Source organism: Austrofundulus limnaeus, unplaced genomic scaffold, assembly GCF_001266775.1.
Source record: "Austrofundulus limnaeus strain Quisiro unplaced genomic scaffold, Austrofundulus_limnaeus-1.0 Scaffold24, whole genome shotgun sequence".
NCBI classification, from domain to species: Eukaryota; Metazoa; Chordata; class Actinopteri; order Cyprinodontiformes; family Rivulidae; genus Austrofundulus; species Austrofundulus limnaeus.
In genome coordinates this window covers 65,342-76,847 of record NW_013952426.1, presented here as the reverse complement: position 1 = coordinate 76,847, position 11,506 = coordinate 65,342, and the positions used below count along the sequence as shown (strand labels likewise).

Sequence of the window (11,506 nt, the reverse complement as noted above, 5' to 3'; positions counted from 1 at the left end):
TATACATAAATTCTGCATGTACAATAATAATAATAATTGGCATGTTTAGCAATGCATCACATCTTCAGACCTTGAATGTAGATGAGAAAAAATCAAGAACAAACTGACCATGACCTCCTAATCATGAACAAAATCAAATATTATTTTCTAATGGCTACTATAATTAGTTCAAGATAAAGCCCTGATTGAACCTCAGTTTGTTTTTACCTCTAGGGTGGGTTGGACTCCAGAAAAAGACCAGGGTCAGTCAGAGTTTAGCTGTTCAAAGCAGACAAAAAAGTAAAGACTTAAATCAATGTTGCTGCCACATTTCATCATTTACGCTCAAATATACTATAAGTATTYCAAACATAATGTATCATTAAGTGCTACTTCAGTGTTACACATTAAAGTTAAAGGTGTTAACTTTATTAAATGGGATCAAGTGTGTATTTCATCTAAATGATAAATGTTTTGCTTACCTTAGACTGTCAACCTTTAATCAAGTGAAATGCTGAGCGCCGTACCTGACWGCAGCCTCACCTCCTTTAATAAAGCTGGTTGATCCACCAAATATGGGATAAATATTTGGAGAAAGAATGCACATTAAAAAAGCGTTGTCCTAATTGGGCAGGATGTGCTGCTGCTATTTGTTGCTGTAACCTTGTGAYAAACAAGGCAAGAACAATACATGGTTCAGAGGAAGGGGAGGGCATGAGGTGGAGTTCAGGGACAGTCTGGATATCAGGTGACTCCTAATTTATTTATATTAATCATAACTTGTCAGTTTTTATCATTTCTTTAGAGTTGGGGTTTCTAATGGTCTCTAAATGTTTGCCTCCTTCATTCAGTTTGATTAAAGATTCATTTTTCATCATTACTGAAAAGTAACCTCAGTATGGTCCATTGCTTCGTACTAAGAATCAAAGAATTTTTTTAAAGTCAGATTTTACATAAGAGCAAAATATTTTTGAAATAAATCTTTTGTTAGAAATGTTTCTCCTTTTAATATCAGTTAATTGAGTGACTGTTTTATTTTCAAACAGACATCAGATCAGTTACGATAGTAAATTTAGTTTGTTCTTGTATCGTGATGGTTGAAGAAGAGATCTGAACGTGTTAAGATTCTTGATCAAATGATCAAGTTTAGGTAAAGTCAGTCCTGTTCAGAGAGCAGAGGTGTTTCTAGTCTCTGCTGAGATGGTGATAAGTTGGCAGCTGTCGCTGAGTGAAAACTAAGGTCAGAGACTTTAAATTATCACTCACCACTGCTCTGCCCACACCCTTTGTCTCATAGGGTCCACACGGCATTGTTCCCTCTCCTTTGGCCTTGAGGACAAAGATAACCCTGTGAAATTCTTGTCTGGATTCTTCCTCCCGATTGTTAAGGACAGCCTTTGAGGATAAAGTTGAACTACAGTTTCTGATGTCATGATGGACAGGAGGAAGCAGGTGTGCTGCACCCAAAATATTGTCTCCATTCAACCTTGTCTGTATTTAGGCCATTTTTTAGTTTTAGGTTTGAAAGTGCATTTTTAAATGTAGCTGAAAAATACTGTATTAATACAGTAGTACAACTGTACTAAAAATAAATAGTTAAAAAAACATTAAGGTACTGAAAAATAAAATAACAGAAAACAATCAAAAGAATGATATCCTTTAGTTTGCCTTTATTGCTGTGGAGGTCAGTTACGTGTAGTATTTTAATACAGTAATCCTGTATTTTTGATAAACAGCAGTATTTTATTCTTACTGTTGAGAAGTTTAAATAATAAAATAAATATCTTTGTGGGGTAAGGGAGTTGTAAGTGTGAGACTGGAGATGGTAGAGGAGGTATTTATTAGTGAAAGGATTCAGGCTATTTATTATTGCCTGTCACTGAAAGTCTAAATAAGTTTTACCTATATGTGTATGGTAAATGGTAAATGGACTGTACTTATAGCACGTTCAAACCAACCAGGACACTCAAWRCACTTCACACTACAATCTGTGTGCTCATTTACCCATTCACACAACACTCTATTAGATCTCACTACAAAGTTAAATCAATCTATAGAGACTAATCAAAGCTTAAATCACACTCATACATTGATGGGACACATCAGAGGCAGTAGGGGTTCAGTGTCTTGCCCAGGGACCCTTTGACATGTGACAGAATAATGTAGAATTGAACAGCAGACTCTCACATTAGAGGAACAACTCCCCCTAACCACTCAATGTGTTTTTAAAACTGTGTTTTATGTTTTTAGGATGTTTTCTTGTATAGACAGTAACTTGTCAGGACCAGTAGCCCTTATGAGGACCCAAACTGAGTCCTAATATGGTGGAGATTAGACATTAGATTTGGGGCTAWGGTGTGAATTACATTTAGATTAGTTAGGTATGTACTGATAATGGTTAAGTTTAGAGAAGGTTCAGGGTTAGGCTGAATGGAAGTCAATACAAAGTTCCAATAAGTATAGAAATACAAACATGTGTTTGTCAGTAGGTGTACATTTCTAAATTATTCATATGTAGGTATTTATAAAAAGTTTATAWATATCATATATAATGTTATTGGAGAGTAGACTGTATATCGTGTCGGTTATTGTCTAGGAACATAAGCGTAGGATAAGTAATTATATTTCCGTGATTCTTTTTGGACAGAAAAATGTGTAGTTAAAATGTATGTTTATGTAGTTTGACTTATTTACTAATTATGTGTATACTTCTTGCACTAGATGTCATCATAATGATGCTTCCTGAGTTGTATCAACTGAATTACTGGTATTGTTTTTATTTTTCTCTTTTCTTAATGTTCAAAAAATCTCTCTCTATGATTCTCCTGACATCTATTGTCTCTTTGTCAAGAGTGTAAAGCTTGCAAACAATATAGCAATCTTCATCCCAACACCATCACAGTTGGTTTTGTACTGAAGCGCTTAGCAGTGTTTCACCGGATCATATAAAGGTTGATCAGAATCTGACTTCACATTGTTAGACTCGCTATCATTCTCAGCTGTTTAAATCCCCGTGGAGACCTTAGATTGTGCCCCTCCTGCTGAATTTCATCCCAGAATCGCTGTGAAACTGCTCTGAGGTGAGACCAATTGTTCTTCGGTTTAAAGAACAAAAGGTGTCACCTTTAAATACAACTGCTTCTAATATGTGGCAACAACTTTTGAGCTCCTATTAACGCCTCGGCCCTGTGTATTAGGCAATGCAAATATAGCAGCATTAAAAAGCAATCACTGATATCAGAAGGAAATTAAACTAAAATGAGATTATTTTGTTAGTATTACTGCATGGACAAAAAGCAATAACACTGTGCCGTTCGTCTATTGTTCTGTAATCTCTTTGTAGATATGGAAAATCTTTTGACGGACAACGTCATGTGAGATCAAGGTCATYACTTGACATCAGCTCATAGCCACCGTCTACCTCACTCCCTCGTTCACGACCTCCTGACGTCTGTTCCTCTGTGCCTCCTTTGTGCCGTCTCACATGCTGAACATACGGTAAGCTTTACATGTGTGTTAAACATTGATATTTTTGTGCATAGGTTCATGTTTAAGTTTGTTTTATTCCTTTAGAAAATATTGGACATTTTTAACAAAAACTTTATTTTATTTATTTATTTGTTTATTTATTTATTTATTTATTTATTGCAAAAAAAGACATGGTTACATCCTGGTCTAAACTGTAATGATTTTGTGTTTTGGGACATTAAACTGTACAACAAGGAATTAGGATTTAATAAGTTTTAGCAATGTCCAATATCTTAACAACATGAGAATACTACAGTATGCCTATAAACAGTAAATGTCCCACAGTATATGGTGAGGAATATAGGCAAAGTTAGATGAGTTATGCTTAAATGTTATGCTGTTAATGAGGGCGAAATCTTTTTCCTTTTCTTACTACAAATAGTTTATTTAAATTTTATTTTTGGACAAAGAATTAATCTATTGCACCAGTTATTCTAAAAAATGTAAGGTCTGAAAACTTTACTATTATTTCATGTTGTGAAACAAAACTTGTTATGAAACTGAACTTCTTGTTGAATGTTTATAGTTAATGAAGCCTGCATGTAAATTACCCAACACACAACTAGATAATTATCTGTTGCCTAAAAAACACAATTTTCACAAATATTATTATTTAACTTCAACAAAATTCTGTACTTGTTTGGCTATTAGAGGCTTTACAAAAGTTTAATGAAACAGTTTTTCCTACTTCATGTTTTCAATGAATTGTAACTAATTTAAAGTGAATATTGTGTCGTTATAATGAATAAAATATATTTGTGACAAATTAAATAGAGTTTTTTTTTTGCTTCAGAAACTTTCTTTGTTTCATAGAGGAAAATTTATTTATAAATCTAATTGTAAATGATCACCAGAATAATAGTTATTCTAACATATTTATATTTATGTACATAACTTAAACTGCACTAAACAAGATGAAATAAACATTTTCTGTTGCAGTGTTTCCTCCTTTTTTTTTTACTTTTGACTGTTACTGGTTGAAATATATATAATAATCCTAATAAATTAATTAAAAAATGACAACTCAAACTACTTTATGACAAGTGTTTTTATATCTCTTTTAACAACTTTGTTTTTTAAAAACAATTACTGTTAGCGACATTTTTATGTTTTAGTTCTTTGTAGTTGTCTCAAAATCACTCACTTGGTTTTTCCCACAACTGTGGGATCCACTGTTTCAGTCTGTTGATGGCAAATTACAATCTATTTACTGTAAAATAAGCCTTACTGGTATTCAAATATTCTTTTTTTTTTAAAACAAGGAGCATATATAATGTTTTTTTTCTTAAATCAGGCAGCGTAAGACATTCTAACAAAAGACAGATGGAAGAAATTTAGAAACAAACATTTTATATTCTAACTATTGCAGAGCTCAGAAGAGTGTGTTTCAACGTGGGGGGCCACCAGGGGGCCTCWGAGAGCTGGAAAGAAAATAATCAAAAAATAAATTAAAAAAATTATCTAATAAATGTTTAAAATCATTATCATAGACTCAAATCTGTTTTTATTTTACAGAATAGTTTGGAATAATATATTTAATTTTTATTCAAGAGAAGTTTGATTTCTGTTTGGTTTTTATCGTCAACAATTTGTATAAAAGTTGTTTTTTCAGTGAGAATGTAATACAGTGTTTAAAACATGTTACATAATAAAATTATTATGCTAATCAAATGTAATAATTATTGAACAGTGAATAAAAGTGAGAAAAATAATCTTAAAATGATGTTTGTTTTGCATATTCTTTAGCATTGTTTGTAGATTTGGAAAGGGCGTCCCTGGCCAGAAACTAATGTCGTTTGGGGTGTCTTGGCACAGAAAAGTTTGGGAACCCCTGTTTTAGACCATCTAAACAATAAACAAATGACATTAATCACAATGTGGAGTGTGGTTTTTTTTTTCCTAAGGTTATTGAATCTTCCACATTATTTTCAATCCCAGTTGATGATTGTCAGCACAAGGTGGCAGAGCTGACCCACAAGTAAAACTTATTTTATGTCTTAAATTCTCTGTGGACAATGGAAAGTACTGACTTAAGGTCCTGTCACAATATAATGTAATAGACAACTTGGGCCAAATAATAAAAATTAATTGTCCAACATTAAAGAAGTCTATGCTGAAGATTAAATTTTTAAAAATTTGCTGGAAGCTACTTTACTTTACTATTGGATCAAATATAAAACATACATAAGTAATTTAGTCACAAAATGTTTACAAGTTGTCATACGTTGATAGTGTCCAGGGACTGCAGGTGGAAATTAGCATTTTTTGCTATAAGCTGGTACCATGCATCTCTCCTTTTAAAAGATTAATTAATTGTTGTACATTTATAAACAGTAAACAGTGTTACAGAGCCTTTAACAGTATAAATTAGGTCGTAGATCGCTTYTCTTCAAAACGCAAAAGCCACAAAAAACTTATTTAACAATTATTTGAATGAAATACTTTATTTCTTTACAGCATCAGTGTTCCTTCATCATGTGTTGAATGTGATGTGAAATATTGTAGCTACTGTAACCAAAATGACTGAAAACACTTTGTCAGTTTTAATGCATTTTGCTTTATTCTACACTTTTCAGACTAAAAGAACTAAAACACAGAAGATTCCAAAGGTCTGAGGTGGCCGTCAGAGAGATTCACTCCTCATCTAGCCCTCTCTGTGATGAAGAGTGACAAAAAAGAGAAGAATTAGTTGAAAAGGACCCAACAAAACACAACAGGTTTTACACAAGGTCAAGAAACTGTCAACAGTAGAGCAAACGCTTTGTTACATTGCAATCTGGATTTTTTTAAACGGTGACTGTAGAAATAAAATGAAAAACTAGGGGAGAAAAGTACATTTAGATGAGTGGGGGGGGGGGGGGWAATTATCTGCAGCATTCAGTAGTCTTTTTTTTTTTCAATGAAATCCTATCTTAACAAAACTGCAGGTACGTATAATGCTCCACTCCATGAAAGTTATGTTTTTAGAAATAGTTTTCCACAAACAAATCAAATAACTTTTTCAATTTCTAAACTTCCTTTTTTTGTCTGATTTTTAACTCTAACTTACTAATAAATTCACATACGGTCAAGAAAGCCCCAATTCTTATCCTAAAACGTCACATTTTATTCCTCACTGTTAAAGATTAACTCCATTTTGGGAAAACAAAAACTAACAATAACAAACTAATAAAACTCATCTAATCCAGATAGAAAAAATAAAACTGATTTGTACAAAGTCTGGTCTGATTTATTTACTTTTACATTCAATAAAAATCTAATTTTGTATTGTTTTTTATCCAAAAAATTTTAATATTTTATCATAAACAGATAATAAAGATGGTTAAAATATTTTTTTCTTTAAAATATCAGGAGTGCAGCAGAGTATTTGGGCCAGAAAATGAGATTTTAAAAAGTTGCAATATTTTAAGAATAAAAGTCATAATTTTGCGAGAATAAAATTGTAATATTATGAGAACTCTTGCCAAATAAAACAGTCTTCCCATTGCGTTAAAATTAGAACTGTTGAGCATCTTCTGAATTTGTTGTGTATCTGTTATTTAACTCTGGATTCATATGATAAACTGAAGCTGTTGCAGTTATTGATGGATTTAGTCGTCACATAATGTGAATGGAAGCATTTAAATTAACAGTGATCCAAAAGTAATCAGACTTCATAAACACAGTGACACACACAGAAGCTGATCACAACAGGTGCAAGTTGACCCCGTAAGAGAAAATGGACATGTCATGTGTTATTCTGACATTTTCTTGTAATATTATGATTTTTGTTTTTAATTTATGATTTCCTGTAATTTAAAAAAAACTTGTAGTCAGGCCCTAATACATTGTTGTAGTGAATATATCGAGTGTTGTGTGGAGTATTAGAGAAGACTCTGACCTTTGACCCCACATCGCGGCTCTTGGCGCGCAGCTTGTTGACCTGAGACTCGGCGATGTCGGCTCTCTCTTCAGCCTCGTCCAGCTCGTGCTGCAGTTTGCGGAACTTGCCCAGATGAGTGTTGGCCTGTTCTTCCTGCAAGGTTAAAGATAAATCAAAATCAAAATTTTCAACAAAAGGTTTTGCGTTCACATGATTTTCTGAAGAGTCAACCAAGCAGTGATCATGTAGGGAAAAGGTAAGGTCACATCAAAGCAGCTGAAGAAGTAGGAGGTCTCAGTAAAGGTTGTTTTGTGGACATGGTAACAATATTTAGGTCCTAAATCCAGCCACACTCACAGCTTCCTCAGCAGCTCTCTTGTACGCTTTGACTTTCAGCTGCAGTTTGTCGACCAGGTCTTGCAGACGAGCGACATTCTTGCGGTCCTCCTCAGTCTGTAAGAGAAGAAAAGAAAAAAAATCAATTAAAATAGTTTTAGTTGTGTGTACAGCTCATTTGCCTTTTTATTTTTACATTTTTGTTGTTTAAAGAAATATTTTTTTATATTTAAAGTTTACCTGATATGTGAGCTCCTTAATGCGCCTCTCATATTTGCGCATTCCCTTCACTGCCTCGCTGCTCTTCTTCTGCTCCGATTCAACCTCATTCTCAAGCTCCTTCACCTGAAAACATCAGAACATCGTTCATTTTTCAACTGCTTGATTTTACAGAGCTGAACAAGAAGTTGCAATTAAAAGCAAATGTTTACTTTTACTGAGATAAAAATAACTTATTGTTCAAACAAGCTCAAAAACAGTAATGACTTCCTGGTGAAGAAAGTGTTTTATCAGCTAATAAAGGCAGATGTAGCATGATGTGAAAACCACTCACCCTGGCCTCGAGCTTCTGCACCTGCTTCTTGCCTCCCTTCATGGCGATCTGTTCAGCTTCATCCAGACGATGCTGCAGGTCTTTGATGGTTTGCTCCATGTTCTTCTTCATGCGCTCCAGGTGAGCGCTGGTGTCCTGCTCTTTCTTCAGCTCCTCTGCCATCATGGCAGCATCAGTGATGGCCTTCTTGGCCTTCTCTTCAGCATTTCTGCACTCCTGCACTGCCTCCTCCACCTCAGTCTGAAGTTGGACTGTGTCCCCCTCCAGCTTCTTCTTCTGGTTTATCAGGCTGGTGTTCTGTGTGTTTTTAAGGTTAAAGGGAGATGACGTGTGAATCTCTTCATATGTGAAGCGTTGTTGCTGCTGTTGGGACRTCGTCTCACCTGTGAGTGCAGCAGCTGAACCCTCTCACTAACATCCAGCAGCTCTTGCTCAGCAAGTTTGCGGCTTCTGTCAGTTTGTTCCAGAGCAGCCCTCAGCTCCTCCAGTTCAGCCTGAAGCAGGTTGTTGCGTCTCTCAACGATGGCGATGTTCTCTTTGAGATCATCATTAGCCCGAACCGACTCGTCCAGCTGAATTTGGCAATCCTTTATGGAAGAACACAAACGACAATGATACTTATGAACATTTTGACTCTGAAAAACTCAGAAACTGAATGTTTCCTGTTTGTAGTTTACCTTTAGATGTGCATGAACAGCTTTGAGTTGTTTCTGAGCCTCAGCTGCCTGCCTGTTGGCTTGGCTCAGCTGGATCTCCATCTCGTTCAGGTCTCCCTCCATCTTCTTTTTCAAGCGGAGGGCTTCATTCCTGCTGCGACACTCGGCCTCAAGAGAGCTCTGCAGGGTGTCGATGGTCCTCTGCATGTTCCTCTTGCACTGCTCCATCTCTTCGTCCTTCTCAGCGAGTTTGCGTTCTATGTCCGCTTTCACTTGATTGAATTCTAGCTGCGCTCGTAAAATCTTGCCCTCTTCATGTTCCAGGGAGGCCTGGCATAAAGACGTACACAGATGTTTGCAATATACGACGAAAGAAATTAAATGTCTTTTTGTTGTTGTTGTCGTCGGGAAAGGTGCATACCTCAGCTTCTTCGAGAGCAGACTGGATCTCATTCTTCTCTTGTTCCAGTTGTTTTCGTAACTTTTCCAGTTCATGGATATTCTTTCCACTCTCACCAAGTTGCTCGGTGAGGTCAGAAATCTCCTCTTTGGGATAGCAAGCAAAGTGAATAAATGAATATACATAATTAATGATTATATGAATTGATTACCGGTAATCAAAGTTTTTTACAGAAAACCTTTCCAGCTCTTGTCTGTTCTTACCTTGTAAGTTCTTATTCTCTCGCTTCATAGTCTCCAAATGGTCCAGGGACTCTTCGTAGGAGTTTTTCAGTTTAAAGAGCTCAGTGCTCAGGGCCCTGGCTTCCTTCTGGGAGCTCTCCARSTCACACTGAGACTCTTCATATTTCTGCTTCCATTCAGACAGGACCTGCAGGGGAACAACAGGACAGCATTGGTTGTGGATGGGCTGGATGCTGATTTAATACAAAGTAGCTCTAAGATGATGTAAATATGGAATATTATCCATCTATAAAGTAAATTTCTTGGTAGCTCTTCAAATCTGATGTTTCTGAATTTTAAATAGATGGTCAGTACTTAATATTTCATTTCACCTTGTCAAAGTTTCTTTGCTTCTTGTCCAGAGCAGCAGCAGCAGCATTAGACCTCTCCACGTCCACCATGAGATCTTCAATCTCATTCTGCAGTCTGTGTTTGGTCTTCTCCAGAGAGGAACATTTAGCATTCACTGCTTCAACAGCCTCCTCAGCCTCCTGCAGACGCTGAGCCAGCTTTTTCCTAAAAACAAGCCATCAGTGAAATGTTTTAACGCTCCTGCAATTTGAAAGCGAAACCGTGATAAAATTCGACAACTGTTACTGGCTGCCAGGTCATCCAACAAACAAACTTTTTGTTCGTCTTACATTTTAGAAGGAACATAACACAAACAAAAAGCTGATCTGCTAGACGAAGTGAAATGTCATTTTAAGAGTAAAGATCCTAAACTGAAGCTCAGCTTGTCTTACTTTGCTTCTTCCAGTTCCTCGGTCCTCTGGATGGCATCAGTTTCATACTTGGTTCTCCACTGAGCCACCTCAGTGTTGGCCTTGGACATGCCACGCTGCAGTTCAGCCTTGGCCTCCTGCTCCTCCTCRTACTGCTCCCTGAGGAGGTCACAGTCATGACGAGCAGACTGCACAGCGTGRGCTAATGCATTCTTGGCCTGGATAGAAAAACAATACAAAATGAGCTCATAAAAAATGTTTGTGTGGCGCTGTCGGTTGGCTTTGTCAGACGTTTAACCTTCGTCTCCTCCTCCAGTTGTCTCTTCAGATCTTCAATTTGTTGCGTGTAAGACATTTTCCCTCTTGTCAGTTGAGACACGAGTGAATCCTTCTCCTCCAGCTGCCTTGAGAACTCACCTAGTGTTAGTGTAAATAAGTAGTAGTGATTTTCATTTCATAAACTGTAACTCCTAAACTTCAGTTGCTTTGATTAAATGTACCGTATATGTTCTTGTAGCATTAAAAATTAGACTTTTAAGTTTTCACTTTTTAAATGYAGTGACATGAAGAATTTCAAATGCAAATATAATGTAATCTTTCAAACATTATACCATTTTCTGTTTGGAGTTTGGCCTTTTGCAGGTTGAAGTCATTGATGCAGCGTTGAGCCTCTTCAAACTTTGTCTTGTATTCATTCATTTGGTCTTCTAAGGTCCTGCATGTTTTCTCGAGATTAATCTGAAATTAAATAAATCATATCAGAACCATGCACACACAGCATGTTTATGTGTGTAAAAATGTATTCAGTCATTAATTTTTAATAAATATAAATGATATTGACCCTTAGATTAAGTCACAAAGTGGCACGTGGAGAAATAGGCAGTTAAAGTGCAATGGTTAAAACGATTGCATTTTGTCAAAAATAAAATTATTAAATACTTATCTATGGTCATTTAAATGAAAGATCTAAAATATAATTAAAAAATAAATTTGAAGCTCCTTTCTGTTACTAAAAACATGATTTTGAGCTGAGAAGTCTTAAATGTTTTATATTTTCCAGATGGTAAATCTCAATATCCAGATATGATCTGGACAACAAATGAAGCCATATCTCTGGAATGTCCTGATGCATCTCAGTAATCCAGGTAAAAAATCAAAGGAAAAAAATTTGTATAGGTCTTCTGGACGG

At 35.7% G+C, this 11,506-nt stretch overlaps 2 protein-coding genes across 2 annotated transcripts in view; both read right to left on the bottom strand.

Moving 5' to 3' along the window:
- Positions 1-11,506, bottom strand: part of LOC106514903 (myosin-7) — a gene marked incomplete in the record, with an annotated part of 76,545 nt that overhangs the window by 36,648 nt on the left and 28,391 nt on the right.
- LOC106514906 (myosin-6) lies at positions 6,041-11,066 on the bottom strand. The gene is made up of 13 exons (XM_014004438.1): positions 10,929-11,066; positions 10,616-10,734; positions 10,339-10,535; positions 9,928-10,111; positions 9,578-9,743; positions 9,336-9,460; positions 8,936-9,244; positions 8,642-8,845; positions 8,259-8,555; positions 7,946-8,050; positions 7,727-7,822; positions 7,388-7,522; positions 6,041-6,161 (listed from the first exon to the last, which is right to left on the bottom strand). The coding sequence occupies exons 1-13, from the start codon at positions 11,014-11,016 to the stop codon at positions 6,141-6,143; spliced, it is 2,046 nt and encodes a 681-aa protein (XP_013859892.1). The 5' UTR covers positions 11,017-11,066; the 3' UTR covers positions 6,041-6,140.